Raw genomic sequence first — 15,396 nt, 5'->3', positions numbered from 1 at the left:
TCCGAGACACCTCGATGGACTCGGGGCACCGCATTCAACCCAAAGCCTCAACCACAAATACTTCGCACCTTCAACATTCCATCTCAATACTGACCCCCAAATTCGACCTCTAATTCAATCTTCCCAAAGCTTCCTATTCTCTAAAATAGAATCCTATCTTCCCGATGCTTCCTGATTCGCAGGATAAACTCATCCTGGGACTCCCCGCAGGCCTATCTTCCTCATTCGCACCAGCCAAGCCCAGAAGTCGGTCCTATTCCCTGCACGTTACAGAAAAATCTGCTGCCTGATCCTTCCCCTCATCCCATGTTGGGCCCAAAACCTTATTTCAGTGGACGGCGGTAAATAAATATGCTATTATTATTTCGTTCGCTGCTCCCCTCTACTGGTCTAGTCTTTGGCAGGGTACATGGATTGGGTTGGTGGGAAAATTCCGCGCAGGGCAAACAGGGGAAGCTGCAGCAGTGCAGGCATGTTTGCTTGTGGAGGGGTATGCTGGCAGAGGAGGGAAGCGGTGTGCTGCAGCTCTTGGCGGCTGAAAACGAGTTTGACTTGCAGGTGCAAGATCTTGGCCATTCAATCAGAAGCATGTTTGAAGGAGATGCAGAAACGTTAATTGATTTCACGCTCCAAATTGGTCTACGGTCCGACCAATCCGATTCCATTGCGCCTAGCCCCATCCAAAAACTCATCCCTTATCTCGAGAAAGATGTTCGAAGGAGGAGATTGGGAAAGGCATTCACTTCAGCCACACCCATACCCACTTCACAAACGTCCTCGCATTCTCTTTTGTAAAGAACCCATCATCAGGGAGTTCGAGACGTCCAACTCTGACATCTGAGTTCGTTTGGATAGTATTGCGGAGATCATTTGATCTCTCTGGTCCCCAGTCCTGAACCCTGAAGCCATGCTTGCGGATCTTATAGCCTAGGATGAGGAATATGAAGGCGGGAACCTGGATTGCGCGTCAGCTTACCAGGATACCTCATGCTTCGCAAGCGAATGGGGACAGGGACATGGAGTCAGACGGGAAACACTTACGCCGATATATGAAGCTACGAATCTTCTTGTGTCGAAAGGATGCTCTAGGAAGGGACCTACGCCATTGAAGAGTACGAGTAGTGTGCAAGCTACCAGTCCGTAGCACGCTTTGAGCCATTGCCCGTGCGACTTGTAGGGGTAGCGGGGGTTGTCGCGATCGTACATCGCAGCTTGGGCTTCAGAGGCGTTGCCGTAGAGCTTGACGTCTGCCAGTCTGTGTACATAAAGAACGTCAGCAAATTCCCTGGCTGAGACGGGGTGAACAGGACTCTTACGTTTGGAAGAACTTCAGATATGTCGCGCAGATAACGACGTACAGGATGAGGCATGATACTGTGCAGTTGGATGCGAGTTCACTCAATCTCTGAATTTGGAATTAGCGAAAGATTGGACAAAGGCGGGAATCCACTCACCTGCCCGGGAGTTCCAGTACGGCCCAAGAAAGAAACCAACAAGACTAACCCAGTTGCCCCCACTGCTCTAATGGGGACACCTGATCTGCATTGGCGCAACCTCCTGGTGATAAACTCGGGTCCGGTCTGATCCTGCAATGCCAAGGTATACAATACTCGTGAGGCAACGTATGTCGAATTGATCGCGCAGGTGAAAGACGAGAACACAAAAATCGCATTGAAGAAGTGCGCTGCTGAGGGGAGTCCGGCTTCCACTGCTGCGATGATGTATATTGAGTGTGAGCCCACGGATTGCCCGCCGCCGTTGAGGAATGGATGGTCTCTAGGAACCACAAAGGACCCCAGCAACATGCCGAACGTGTATAGAGTGATGATTCGCAGACTAATTTTTCGAGCTCCCATCTTCATACTTTCCGCGTCGGCTAGCTTTTTACTTTCTGCGGCAGTCGCGGCAATGATATCCATTCCTACATATGAGAATATGACATGGATAATGGTTGTCCTGGCAGTGTGATCTTAGCGCAGTCCTCTCTTTGTCAGTCCAGTCAGTAACGTACCACACCCCAAGAAAAATCCCTGCTGTGCCCGCAATCGTTCGTTGGAGATTGCCGTTTTCATCCGTGACACTATACACGGGGTTGAAGAATGAATACGGGTCGTTCCAATCTGCGGCCGAGGGTTAGCTAGGGAGCCGATTGGGAAAACATGAATGGAGTAGGACTTGCATTTAGAGCCAAGTGACTGGGTGTAATAAGCATTTGGTCGTGCTGGATTCGTCAACTTTTTAAAAACGCGGAAATGTGGGCTAGCTTTTAAGACTCACGCTTCATTACGTCGATAATCAACATCAACACAATGAGCATCGAAATAAATGTAATCTTGATGCATCCGAAAATATATTCGAGCTCTCCGAAGACCTGATATTGATGTTAGTAAACAACAATTCTCGAAGGATTTTCTCCCGACTTACCTTGACTGGAAACATGTTGATGGCTATTGCTAGGATTAGGAACACTGATATCCACACGCCAGTATCCACGTCCTCGCCGATTTTCCAATTCAAGAACGTTTTACCATCATCGTACCTAAATTTGATCGTGTTCGAGACCGCCACAAGTTCATCTGCGGCGAGAATGGCGTATGCGAACCTTTCGTCGTTCAGCCTGGATACCAAAACTCCTCTTTAGTAGATGTCTTGAAGCTTACCAATACATCCAACCAACTGCAAATCCAACACCTCGGTCTAGGAATCTTCTGGGGAATTCCATCACAGGTGCGTTGACTGGCATCAGGGACGTCATTTCGCCAAGGCACGATATGACAGACGAGATTACAGTTCCCATGATTATGTAGCACAGGACAGCTCCACCGGGCCCGGCCACCGCCAGGGAGGTACCAGATCCGAGAAACAGGCCTTGAAATTTGCAATTAGATTTCGGTCAGACCGAAGACGGGAGAAATGATGCCTACCATTGCCGATTGTTCTGTAGTCGTTTTCCGTCAACAATTGTTCTGAGAAACGCGCAGTAGGAACATACCCAGAAAATGCAATCATCTGCAATCGAAAAGCATGTCAGCTTTCAGTACTACCAACGTAAGACTTGATTCAGAACATACACTAATGTGCCTCTCGTTTAACACTCTCCTATTAACCTGTGAGTGACACTTCAGAGAGTTGATCGAAAGGTAGCTCACCACAAACTCTCCCCTCGACGCTCGCGACGCTCCTCCACATTTGGAGGTTCAATAGGCGGCTCAAGGGCGAATTCGAAATCCGGACTCAGTGTTGACCGCGTATTCTCGCTGTACTCGTATATTTGTGGCATGACCACCTCTGGTTTTTCGTGATCCATCTCGGCGACGAAGCTTTCATCAGAGGTGTGAACGAAACTTCTAACAACACCGATTTGGACCAGGTACGAAAGAAAGTGGTGGGGCTCTGCTCTCTTATCTCGCCGGCTCTAAAAGAAGGGGACACAGCCATCATGCAAAAAGTATCATTTGAAGGATCGGCAGCTTGCCGTCTGGGTGGTGGCCGGCAGAATCGAAGCCCGTAACCTTACCGCGTATGTTGTCAAATCGATCTGCACCAGAAATAGTCGGGCATCCACCCTGTCTTACCCTTGGCAGATACATGGCCGGTGCATTAGCGTGGTACAAACCAGCCAAAGGAAATTCCACGCAACGCTGAGTACCGGTCGAAGCAGAGAGCAGGCCAAGCCTCCTGGGAAGCAGTGTGTCCAATCGAACCCGATATACGAACGGAGAGATGGTTGAAATTGAGAAGAAGGACCACACCAATCGGTCTGCAGGGCAGAGGCTAGCTCCCGCTGAAGGAGCGCCATTGGGGTTGCACGAATCAAAAGTGGCCAGCCATCCAGGCACCCAGGCGCTCCCAGGTCCACCTCTCACCCATTGACGAGTGATCGAGCAGCGATCTGGTAAGGGGCCACCAGCTGAACGCCAAGCAGTCTTCAAGTCCGACAAAACTTGCTGGCACTGGCACGATAAGTACGGAGTGTAGGCACGTGAGGCTGGGCAACCTTCCCAAGCCAGAACTTGCAGAACTTGTACTGTAGCACAACCAGCACTCCCGACGCACAGGGTTGCTATTAAGGTTAAACAGGTGGGACCTGGAGTCGTGGCTGGCCTCAGTCTGCCAATGCCATACATCCTTGCGACGGCCTGGCAGACCACCCATGCGCTGAACGAGATGGAGAGCTCGTCCTCGTCCTCGTCCTCGCCAGAGCAGCGCTTCCGTACCCTCGACCCTCACCAACGTCAGAAACGAATATATCGTCGCAGGCCTCCGACTATCTCAACCATGGGTGATGTAACCTAAACTTGACGTCGAAATCCAAGGCACAACCCAGCCCCGACCATCTCATGCGGCACAGCTGCACGCAGAAGCGGGCCTGGGTCGCTGGTTTGCGATGGCGACTCCAGCATCGTCGTCACTCTTTTCACGACTCACTACTGCCTTCAGGCTCCTATCTCTCCGTAGCGACATCGACAACATCATCCTCGAGCTCCTAGGCCAGTTCTCGCTTGAAAAGATATACGCGGAGGGCGACAAGGAGACGTACCAGAACCTGGTCATCACGCTGCTTGCCCAATTGAACACGATACTCAACGTGCAGCGCCTGACACTGCCCTCGGAGAACTTGCAGGTGGGATGGTATCTGGGGTTCCTCGCGAGCTGGGAGGTGACGTTGCGAGCGGTTGAGTTTGTGCTTCAAGTGGTAGTTGAAGGAAGAGAGAGCCTGTGGGAAACTCGGCTGCTGAGGGAGAAATATTTAGCGGAGTTGCTGCTAAATGCGCTGCGTTTCCTCACGCTTCACCCTAAAGTCCCGTCATCACGCGCAAAAGAACGCAGAGATCGATTTGCACGCATCCACAGGCAATTGGAACAGATATTTGATAGCTATCCAGGTCAGGAATCTTTTCTCCTCCTGGTCTGCAGAGAGATCACCGACTCTCTGCGGACGGAGCCGAATGGGCTTGCACTCCCGCCGAGGTTGAGGGTGGAACTCCCAAACTTGGCATCAGAACTGGTAAATATATCCCAAAACTACGCGGTTGCATGAGACCGAATGCTAATTTTAGGATTTTTCAATCTAGTATCCTCTGGCCGAATGCCTTTCGTCTCAATATGTGGCTGCCCTTGTACCACAAGATGGACCCCCTGCAAACTGGCTGGTCCAATTCCTTGCCTTACGAGACATATCCCAATTTGTGGTAGGAGCGTCTGTTCAGTATGTGATGAAGAGGGAGACTCGCGATGTACGTCTTCAGTCTTCCTCGGCCAGAACGCGGAATGCAGTTTTGCACGCTTTGGAAAACTTGCGGATGCCGGGTCATTTATCCAAATTCGACCTGGTGGCCACGTTCAGTGACACCTTTCGAATTATTCTTCCAGACACATTGAATCTTGGGCGGCGGAGCTCATCCGACTGCGATGAGTTTGAAATTGATGCGATTGATCTTTTGTGTACGAAGCTCAGTGATCGACAAGTGCTGAACCGTGTGAGTGATCACGAACTGAGTCGCAGCATCTCCGAAGTCACAAGAAATATCGCCCTCCTCGATGATCCAAGTGGTCAATTTCGGTCAGCACGTCCTAGACTATGGGTTCTCAACTGTCAGAAAGGGCATATTGTAGGAGAAACACAATTGAAGGCCGCAGAAAATATGAATTTCCCGGTGAGAATATCATGCATGCTTCAAAATGGCTTTGGAACTCGAATTGGAAGGACCTGAGAATAACATGCTAACATACTTTTGCCTCAGGCGGACCGAGAAGGGACCAAAGTAGTTCCACTTCCACCTCATGCCAAATGTATTCATTGCGGTGGAGCAGCGACCATAGCTCGTGAAGTGTCGCTCGCCAGACATGCATGGGAACACCTTAAACCCCTCGAATCTAACGCGGATACTATCAACGTGGAGCGGCATTTGCCAACGCAATTCCAGCTCTCTCCTCCACGGATGGATACAGGCATGCCATTTCACGTCGGATATGGCAATATCCTCAGCGGAGAGGGCTCGCGGATCCAGGACCCCGAACATCCCTACTCACCCACTGCCAACCGGTCGGTATTCCCTGGTTCGATATCTTCTGACAGGGCAAATCTCCTCCCTCAATCTCTCGTTTCTCCACAGACACCGCATTCTCCAAAATCCCGTCTCAAGTCCGACACACCTTATGCGGAACATGCTCCATCCGAGGATCTTACGTCTAGCGATGGTTTAGGCTGCACCGACCCGCTAAAAACAAGTGAGGTTCCTCGATGGCCCTCGTCTGGCGCCGTGGAGACCCCTATTTCGCCCAATTTTTCTCGGGGAAGTCAGTCCCGACTGCAGTCCATCTCGAACGTCTCATTTGAGCCCGAAGCATTGATGAAAAGTCGCACTGTTCCATTGGTTGCTCCACCAGAGAAAGGCAAGTCAAGATGGAGGTCCAAACTAACTGGATCGAGGAGAGAAGTTCCAAAACCCGCAACAAGAGATTCAAGTTCGCTTTCTTCAACAACGCTGGAGTCTCAGAGACTCGAGGAATTCTCATTGAAGAGTTTAGCATCCAGTTCGAAGGTGTCTAGTCGAGGGAAAAGTGGGAAAAGCATAAATGTCTATATTTCCCAGAATTCGACGTACGCTCTCTTTTGGACCCAAGCCGCCATCAATATATGGGATATCGGCAATTCGTCGCCACTTCTAGGTCGCGCAATTTCTACAGAGAGCAATTGTGTGCTTGCGGCAGTTACCAGGGTGCATTTGGCTTATATCATTGGAACCAGGGACCAAAAGCTCACGGTAAGCATACCCGCCTTTCTAACGTCAAATCGCTGATTTCCTTGCTCTAGCTTCGCATTGTAAATCTCATTCAAACCACGGTACCTGCCATCGAGTACCGCATGCCCTCGTCGCCGTGGTGCATCAGCATGACCATCTGCCCCAAAGAAAACCAAGTCGTAGTAGGATTCGACAACTCCATCGTCCGTTTCTTCAAGACCACAAACTCAGAAGAGCCCCGAGAGGACCGTCTCCACAGTCGCTTCCACAAGGACTGCAAAAACTGCCCCGCAGTCGACACCGTCTCCTTTTCCCACGACGGTCTCGTCCTCCTCGCAAGCACCCGAACTCGTGGTACAATACAAATCTACTCATGGCGATTTCCATTCATTGATTTCCAAGAACTCGCACCGTGCAGATACCGCGTTCCACTCCACGAGTCGGAAGACAACGGAACTTCTTCAGCAATCTTCAGATCGGGCATGGGGAATGAAGAGGACCTGATTTGTGTCACGACCTGGACGCAATCCGGGATTCCAGTCCTAATACAGCCTCACGATGGACACCGAACCGAAATCAGAACCGAAGCCTCCACACACCAAGGCAAGTTGGGAAGCCGAATCCAGTATGCGGCGTTCTCACCCACTGGACGAGAACTCGCGATGGTAAACGACAAAGGATATCTATACATCATCTCAAATCTAAATTCCAATCCGTTGGAAGTCAAAAGGATTGCAACAAGCAAGGAGCTTACGACGAAGTCGGATTGGTTCGCGATGGAGTTTATGAGTTTCCCGGGTGAAGAGGCGATTGTTCTGGCTTGGGCGGATTCTTCGAAGGGGTTGGGGTATGTGAAGAAGATTCCCGTGAAGTATAGTAGTGTAAGTGCCACAACATGTCCCAAATTTCGATATCTCAAATGCTGATATGATGTGTAGGAGGGCCTCGATTTCCCGATGAGCCCATTGACGCCAGCTGCCTCCCGGTCAACACAGCGATATGAATTGCCGAGCGAGGGGAGAGAGATCCAAAAACAGCCCGTTGAACTTACCGTTACCGAAGTCCCCGCAGTCCCCGCTCCTCTCAATATCATCAAGTCGTACTCGAAAGAAAACGACTCGTAGATACGGGACAGTGCAGCAGCTTTGCTGTGAATTTGTGGTTCTGCGCGACGGCTGGAGGAGTTTGTCATTCATTACGAATCTGGTGAACAGGCGCCGATGAGGTATATGAAGGATCGATATAGTTGCATCTTAGATTTCGAGTATATCTGCATTTTGATTGAGGTCATAAGCGTGGAGTAGAATAGGAGTTAGGGAATGGGCATTTGAACCTGGATAGGAGGTGATGGATTGGATACCCAGGCGCTTAGACTCGGCTGTAACCTGAAAATGATTTCATTCTCATAAACCTAGCCCTTAAATCCTCTTCGTCTAAATATCGACCATTTACTTACGTCTGTTGAGGCTTATTTACGTGGTTGTATCCGCAACATCTTTAGAGCATTTACATGATTTGGCTCAAGGCTCTTCCCCTATTTTGAGCTGCCTTCGTGTGATATTTCGTGGCTTATAACAACCTGTTGCTTAATTCGTGTACTAGTCTAATTTCTCTTCGACCATAAACCTCATCCCTCTCTTATGCTCAAAGTGATCTACCCCACTATTGGCCACGCCAACCCGCTATCCACGATAGAGATAAGGAACATCCTTCTCAAACCTCACCTCACCTCCTCCCTGCATCACCACCCTATTTTAAATCCCCACCCCTCACAATGACAATCAAAACACCCTTCGGCCGCCCTATGCGGCAAGCTCACTTCTCCTTCTCCCCCACATACACGCCCTTAAATCACGGTTCATTCGGTTGCTCTCCCCAGGCCGTCCTCCAGCACCAAGCCCACCTCCAAACCCTCGCCGCCGCCCGCCCAGATACCTTCATCGTGCGCGACATCCCGGTCCTCATCGACGCCTCCCGCTCAGCCATCGCTCCCCTCCTCGGCATCGATGTCAACGAGGTCGTACTCATCCCAAACGCAACAACGGGCGTCAATACCGTGCTGCGGAATCTGACATGGGAAGCGGGAGACGTGATAGTGTTCTTTTCGACGATCTATGATGCGTGTGAGAAAACGATTGCTTCTATTCAAGAGGTGGTTAATATTGAGGGTGTGAAGATCGAACTTCAGTACCCCATTGAGGATGAGGGGATCGTGTGGTTGTTTAGGGAGACGATTGAGCGGGTGCAAAGCCAGGGGAAGCGGGTTAGGTTGGCGATGTTCGATACAGTGCTTACGTTCCCCGGGGCTAGGATGCCGTGGGAGGAATTGGTGGGTGTTTGTAAGGAACTCGGGGTATTGAGCTTGATTGATGGCGCGCATGGGGTGGGATGTATTGATTTGAAGTATTTGGGAACTGTTGAGCCGGATTTCTTTGTGAGTAATTGCCACAAGTGAGTAGGAATTTTTGCTTGGAAGACTGATGCTATTACTAATACGCCTCGGATGGCTCTTCACGCCTCGCGGCTGCACAGTTTTCTATGTCCCGTTCCGAAATCAACACCTGATCCGCACTTCTCTCCCGACATCTCACGGGTACCAATACCCAAACTCCGAACCTGAACCTCTTCCAGGTGGGAAATCCCCGTTTGTACATCTCTTTGAGTTTGTGGCAACGATAGATTACACGCCTTACGCTTGCATCCCCGCTGCCCTCGAATTTCGAAAACGCATTTGTGGCGGGGAGGAAGCGATTCGCAAGTATTGCTATGAAATTGCTCGAGTTGGCGGCCAGCGCGCTGCAGGAATTCTGGGGACGGAAGTTATGGCCACCGAAACTCGTACAATGAACCAATGCTGCTTTGCTAATGTTGCGTTGCCGCTCAAGTTTAAGAAAGCTGGAGTGGAAGAACAGAACGAGACAAAGATCTTTGACATCTGTGAAGCAGGCCAGATCGGGAGTTGGATTAATGATAGGGGTGTTAAGGAGTTCGATACCTATTTGCAGATTGCGTTTCATGCGGGGATGATGTGGGTTAGGCTTAGTGGGCAGATTTACCTCGAGGTCAAGGATTTTGAATGGGTTGGGGAGAGGTTGAAAGAGCTTTGCGGGAGGGTGAAGAAGGGAGAGTTTCGGAAGCCGTGAGTTAGTTGCATTTAAAGTGTCTGGCGGTTCAGTGGGTTGAAACTATATAAAATACATGACTTTGTCCTCTGAATGTGCAGGTGGAGGGATAGGGGGACCCACGTGACCGCCAAATCGTTTGACTCAATCGACAGGCTGTGAACAAGACGATTTCTTGTAAAAATTCACCTTCATATCTTTTTGTTACTCCATTGCTGGCTGCCGACGCCTTTGATCTCCCAAAATAAGCAAAGACGGAGGAAGGTTGTCCCTATTCAGCTGGTGGTGGCTGTGCACCTGCGGACGGGAGTCGCCCACCTCAGACTCCCACCTCCACAAAAACCTTCTCTAGACGTTACCTCAAGTCATTCCCAACTACTGTTCATACAATAATAGCACCATCATCATGGAATCACCCCTCATCTCTCCAGACACTTATATCACGGCCACCTTCGCAACCCTCCTGCAACCGTTCAACCCCTCCTCGTCAGCGATCCAAAAATGGACCAACCTTCTCCTTTCAACCTACTCAGAGCGGCATAGATACTACCACACATCTACTCACATCTACTCCATGCTCCAACACTTCTCTTCCTGCCTCCCCCAGATGGTCAACCCCACTGCCGTCGGCCTCGCAATCATCTTCCACGACTGGGAACACCTTCCCCACTCACCATCCGGGTGGAACGAGGAGCAATCCAAAGTCCACTTCGCCGTCTTCGCTGAGGAAGTACGCCTCCCAGCCCCTCTCATTTCTACCGTGAAGCAATACATCACTGCCACGATCTCGCACAAAGTTCCGCCTGGGGACGAGCATGATGGGGATCTGAAGCTATTCTTGGACTTCGATTTGGAGGTTCTAGGGAGGGAGAGGAAGGAATACGAGACTTATATGAGGCAGATTCGGAGAGAGTATAGTCAGTTTGCTGATGACCAGTATGTATGTGTGAGGAAAGCGGCATTGAAGAAGTTTTTAGATACGACGAGGTTGTACTTTTCGGATGTGTTTTTTGAGCGGTGCGAGGAGAGGGCGAGGGAGAATTTGCAGTGGGAGGTTGGAATGCTAGAGGGTGATGGAAGGTGGGGGCCTATGGCGGAGTTGATGAGTGATGTAATTTGAGGGGACGGGAGTGGAATAAGATGTGAGGGGGTGTGTAGTACTAGGGTATCGGTGTGGCGGTGACTGATGAGGGAAACATGAGCGTCTGATTTATAATAGAAGATATTAATTCAGTCAAATGCTAGTAACTGGAGGTATATTAGTAAGTTAAGTTCTTTACTAATTGTCAGATATAGAAGAATAGCAGTCACGTGAACTTAAATTTACACTAGACTAGCGCCTTCTAACGCGACAAAGGAAGCTCTCCTTCGTTTGCAATTCAAATAACCCTTTACTACCCAAAATGCTCGCACGCGTTCTAGATGGGTAATTCTCACTCAGATATTATATATTAGTTAGTAGCGTGACTTTTAAAGCTCTATTCTATATTACTCTTAAATTAGAGTATTTATAACAAAGTTATATTTTCGCAAAACAATGTGTGTCTTATTAATCGAGATAATTTACTCAAAAGAGATTGAGGACAGAATTGAAGTAATATCTAGAAGAGGGAAAAATTACTTAGAATATTTTATTTTTCTCCTTAGGCGGAGTCCTTGTTTTTGGCCAATCACAACTGGCTTCAGGTGACATTGTGCAGAGCTAAGGAGGGCTTTAAGAAAAGTTACTTTCCCTCGATTGCCAGATTCGTTGTTCTTCACCACAACGACTTGCCTGAACTGGATTTCAGTGGAGGTCTTCTACGGCCAGGTGAGGCTGGGAGTCTACCCTGCAACGACGGCGATGAGCTGGCAGTTATCCGCCATTCGGCCGCAAGGTAAACCGTGGAAGGTTTTGGTGTATCAGCCTGCGTATGACGCAAGGGTCGGCATTTCTGATAATTGGCGAACCTATTCGTCCGGTCGAGCAACTCAAGCGATTTCCAATTTGCCCAAGCATTGAATCTTCAGGTAAGATCTTACTTCCTCTGAGGCTTACCAATCGAGCCGTTCGACGAGTATGGTCAGAGGTCGTAGGATTGGAAAGGCGTGGATTCGATGTCACAGATTTCACCATCGACAATCATCATTACGTCCTAAGCGGCGGCGTTGGCAGGACAAACCAGAGACCAGGCTTGGAGACTGGAAACTACGCACAGCCTCGAAACAGAAGTTGAAGTATTCGAGTAAACGGATGCATGGCACGCCTCCAGAGCCTACGATTTATGTGGAGGAGTGGAAATCCTGTTTTCAGAGGCTTCCACTAATTTGGACCATGAATCAACAATGAGTAGCATTAATTTCACCTTTACTCTGCGTTGGAGAGCAGCAAAACGCTACAAAAAGCTTCCAATGCATTCAACAGTGCAACGACTCAGGCTGCCTCGGAAATATCCCAATATGGAAACATGGATACCCACCGCGATTCCCCACCATCTCAGCAGCTAGATTATCAATACTTGGAATGCTTTGCCGGATCTCAAGAACCTTCCTCCTGGATCTGGCCTGCTTAGCTCGCACTTCCTCTGATTACCGGTCGGCCGGCGGTCACCCTACCTTTGGGGTACTTCCATTTGCACATATCCTTATCGAACCAGATCGAAACACCTCAGAAAGGCGACGTTTAGACCTTGGATTTTTGAGCGTTTCATTCTACGTATTTTGGCTCGTCGACCGGGCAATATATTCTTCCGTATTTTCAAAGCGGAAATCTATTTCATTTTTCGCTCTCTGCCTTCGTGTCGCCTTGCCTGTTCTTCATTTTAAAATGTCCGCGTTTTCTTACTCTGAAACATGGGTAGGTGAGTAGCCCGGAGAGCTGGTGGGTGAAGACCCCGGTGAGCATTGGGTGAGTACACGGGTGAGTAGTAGTCTCCCAAGTCAGCTGGGTAAGTGTAGATAAGCTAGGTAAGCCTAGGTAAGCACTGAATAAGCACTGGGTGAGTACGGTGAGTGATGATACCATGAGCACACGATCGTGATTGAACGGTAATAGGCCCACTGCTGCAAAGCCAGCCTTGATGTTTTCCTCCTCCGCAATACCCTGTACATGTGCGACGTGGTATAGCGATAGAAAGTCGACTTCGATATTGTGATTAATACTAAGGGATGCCTGACGTTTCACTTGCCAGCCAGATACCAGTTTCAAGTGGCTAAAACAGGCCACATCGAGCAACTGTAGTATGTGTGACGAGTGTGTAGGCACACATAACGTAGCAATATCGTTTTACTTGCAGAATTCATCCAATCGTCCGGTATGATGGGGTCCGTAGCGTCGAGTTTCCGTCGGTGTAACTGCCCTTTACAAGGGTTTCGGTGTGCATCAAAAAGTAAGATAAGCAGCGCAGCACATACCGCAGATGACAAATCTGACCACCAATACTATACTAACCGTCCATCCCACCACCGGTGTCACATTAGGCTGAAAGTCAGCTGAGTGAGATATATATCAAAAAATTCACAATGTGACTCCCTAAAAGAGGCCTTGGTATAGGCTGGGCTCCTATTTAACTCTTACTTTTAGCGCGCTCTTTACAACAAGAGAAACGGATGTCTTTTGAAGAATACACTCCTAAAGCACCTAAGCATCACAAAAAATCGGCTACTGAAAATGCCCTCTGTCAGAGCCGTGCGCTGGCATGGAAATCGGGACATACGGCTAGATCACTTGGAATTACCTCCTCTGGAGTATGGACAAGTAAGAATAGCCCCGGCGTGGTGTGGTATATGTGGCTCGGATCTTGGAGAATGGGAGCATGGTCCAGTAAGATACTTCTATAAGTGTTCAGCTCAATTCTACTATTAATCACAGAAGCTAGATTCTCAGCCTTCCAGGATGTCCTACAGTCGTCGGCCATGAATTTACTGGTATCGTTCGAGAGGTACATCCTTCGGTCAAAACAATTAAGCCTGGTACACGTGCAGTAATCCTTCCTGCTGATGGGGATGATTCTTGCCGTATGTGTGTTCGAGGATGCCATTCAAGCTGCGAGCGTTTGAAATTATACGGATATCAATCTAACGGCGGTCTTACGGATCTAGCTACAGTCAAAGCATCTATGTGTTTTGAGCTACCAGATTCAATCCCCTTCGATATTGGTGCTTTGATTGAACCACTGGCGGTGGCTTGGAATGCTATCGAAGGTTCGGGATTTCAAGCAGCAACGCATCGAGCACTTGTCATAGGAACCGGGACTATAGGACTCGGAACTACCGCTTGCTTGGTTGCTATGGGTGTCGAACCTAGCCGCATCATGGTTGTAGGTCGAAACGCCATGCGTAACGAGAAGGCGCGCGAGTACGGAATCAACAATGTCTACAGCAGTACGGATATAAATCTAGTGCAAAAAGCAAAGGATTTGTTTGAGAAGTACGCAGTAAATATTCCCAACCAAACTGCAATTTGCTAATTTATAATACAGAGTCGGTCCTGACGTTGTTTTTGATGCTGCTGCTACGCCTTCTACTTTTGCACAAGGGCTATCATGTTTAAGAGTCGGAGGTGTATACTGGGCATATGGAATATATCATGAGAATGTAAGTGAAACGCACTGGCCAGATCGTATCCAACGAACTCCGTGACTAACCTAGATTCAGATTGATGGGTTTGACGCGACTCAGATACCTTTGCGTCGGTTGACACTTAAGGGAGCTCTTGGATACGATGATCATATTTTCCCTGCCGTAATTAGAGCGCTCGATGATGGAAGACTCAATCACGATCTATTACGGTCGTGGATTACTGGTCGAATCCTACTTGAGGATACACAGGAGAAGGGATTAGGAGAACTGGCAATGAATAAGGGTGAACATATAAAGATTCTTGTACAGGTCAACAAGATGTAGGAGAGAATAGTGTTAATATTATGAAATTTTCGGGTCTTTGGGATAATATGGAGTCAACGAAACTTCGAGTGGCCAATGATATCTTTGTGGTAAACTCATTAAAGTTGAGATATGTTATAAATTGACAAAGCGGCTGCAGTACATATCAAAGATCGCTAGTTTTGCCCACGTGACTTATTATACACCCAGTCTCTGCGGTATCGATCAAATTTGCTTGTATCTCGATCGATACCAAAAGAAATGCCGCAGGAAGTTGAGGTTTGGGCCGTTGTTTTCTGAGTGGTTTCGTTTTCGATACACCTGTGCTTGCCATGACCAGCCCCCTTCTAGCTTGACGTTAACTTAACGCTGCCAGCTTAGGAAGTGGTATTTGTTTGGGCTATTGTTCAATACTGGTCATATTGCTATGTATAGCCCAAGAGCTGGAACGTTACTAGCGGAGATCGAGGCAGATATTCCAAAGAGCGATAGCACGTATTCAAAGGGGGTTGGGGGAGTTTTTTAAAGGTGAATTGGGTCAGGGCTTTGACTCGGATCTTCCAGCTTGGAGCTCCATTATTGCGGCCCCACTCAAGGTGGCGTAACTGGGTATTATGGATGCAGTGCATGCAGAAACGTATATCTCAATAGATGGTTTCATTGAC

The 15,396-nt window shown here is 48.8% G+C and overlaps 7 protein-coding genes across 7 annotated transcripts; 4 read left to right on the top strand and 3 right to left on the bottom strand.

Annotated features, from left to right (window-relative positions):
- Positions 1-739: 739 nt before the first annotated feature.
- K444DRAFT_533334 (amino acid transporter-like protein) lies at positions 740-3,307 on the bottom strand (the record flags this gene model as incomplete). Its single annotated transcript, XM_024875143.1, has 10 exons — positions 740-955; positions 1,042-1,255; positions 1,317-1,405; positions 1,455-1,956; positions 2,012-2,120; positions 2,278-2,371; positions 2,425-2,602; positions 2,661-2,868; positions 2,925-2,966; positions 3,157-3,307. 10 exons carry the CDS (start codon positions 3,305-3,307, stop codon positions 740-742), a joined length of 1,803 nt encoding a protein of 600 aa, XP_024734677.1.
- Positions 3,308-3,370: 63 nt separating this feature from the next.
- K444DRAFT_23938 (uncharacterized protein) lies at positions 3,371-4,448 on the bottom strand. Its single transcript, XM_024871291.1, has one exon. The coding sequence runs from the start codon at positions 4,125-4,127 to the stop codon at positions 3,438-3,440; it is 690 nt and encodes a 229-aa protein (XP_024734676.1). The 5' UTR covers positions 4,128-4,448; the 3' UTR covers positions 3,371-3,437.
- On the top strand, positions 4,388-7,870 carry K444DRAFT_631515 (uncharacterized protein; the record flags this gene model as incomplete). The annotated part of the gene is made up of 5 exons (XM_024883370.1): positions 4,388-5,008; positions 5,076-5,657; positions 5,745-6,767; positions 6,818-7,627; positions 7,685-7,870. The coding sequence occupies 5 exons, from the start codon at positions 4,388-4,390 to the stop codon at positions 7,868-7,870; spliced, it is 3,222 nt and encodes a 1,073-aa protein (XP_024734675.1).
- Positions 7,871-8,520: 650 nt separating this feature from the next.
- Positions 8,521-9,889, top strand: K444DRAFT_592563 (PLP-dependent transferase; the record flags this gene model as incomplete). The annotated part of the gene is made up of 2 exons (XM_024878247.1): positions 8,521-9,197; positions 9,223-9,889. The coding sequence occupies 2 exons, from the start codon at positions 8,521-8,523 to the stop codon at positions 9,887-9,889; spliced, it is 1,344 nt and encodes a 447-aa protein (XP_024734674.1).
- A 343-nt stretch (positions 9,890-10,232) lies between these two features.
- Positions 10,233-11,325, top strand: K444DRAFT_664911 (uncharacterized protein). The gene has a single exon (XM_024887024.1). It carries the CDS (start codon positions 10,275-10,277, stop codon positions 10,986-10,988), a length of 714 nt encoding a protein of 237 aa, XP_024734673.1. The 5' UTR covers positions 10,233-10,274; the 3' UTR covers positions 10,989-11,325.
- Positions 11,326-12,623: 1,298 nt separating this feature from the next.
- On the bottom strand, positions 12,624-13,133 carry K444DRAFT_533156 (uncharacterized protein; the record flags this gene model as incomplete). The annotated part of the gene is made up of 1 exon (XM_024875130.1): positions 12,624-13,133. A coding segment is annotated over one exon (510 nt), but the record flags the coding sequence as incomplete, so codon positions are not given.
- A 384-nt stretch (positions 13,134-13,517) lies between these two features.
- On the top strand, positions 13,518-14,752 carry K444DRAFT_592562 (GroES-like protein; the record flags this gene model as incomplete). The annotated part of the gene is made up of 4 exons (XM_024878246.1): positions 13,518-13,687; positions 13,734-14,276; positions 14,329-14,443; positions 14,504-14,752. 4 exons carry the CDS (start codon positions 13,518-13,520, stop codon positions 14,750-14,752), a joined length of 1,077 nt encoding a protein of 358 aa, XP_024734671.1.
- Positions 14,753-15,396: the final 644 nt, after the last annotated feature.

Source organism: Hyaloscypha bicolor (assembly GCF_002865645.1).
Source record: "Hyaloscypha bicolor E unplaced genomic scaffold K444scaffold_113, whole genome shotgun sequence".
NCBI lineage: Eukaryota > Fungi > Ascomycota > Leotiomycetes > Helotiales > Hyaloscyphaceae > Hyaloscypha > Hyaloscypha bicolor.
Note: the sequence above shows the minus strand (reverse complement) of the source record. Positions and strands in the feature narration are given on the sequence as shown.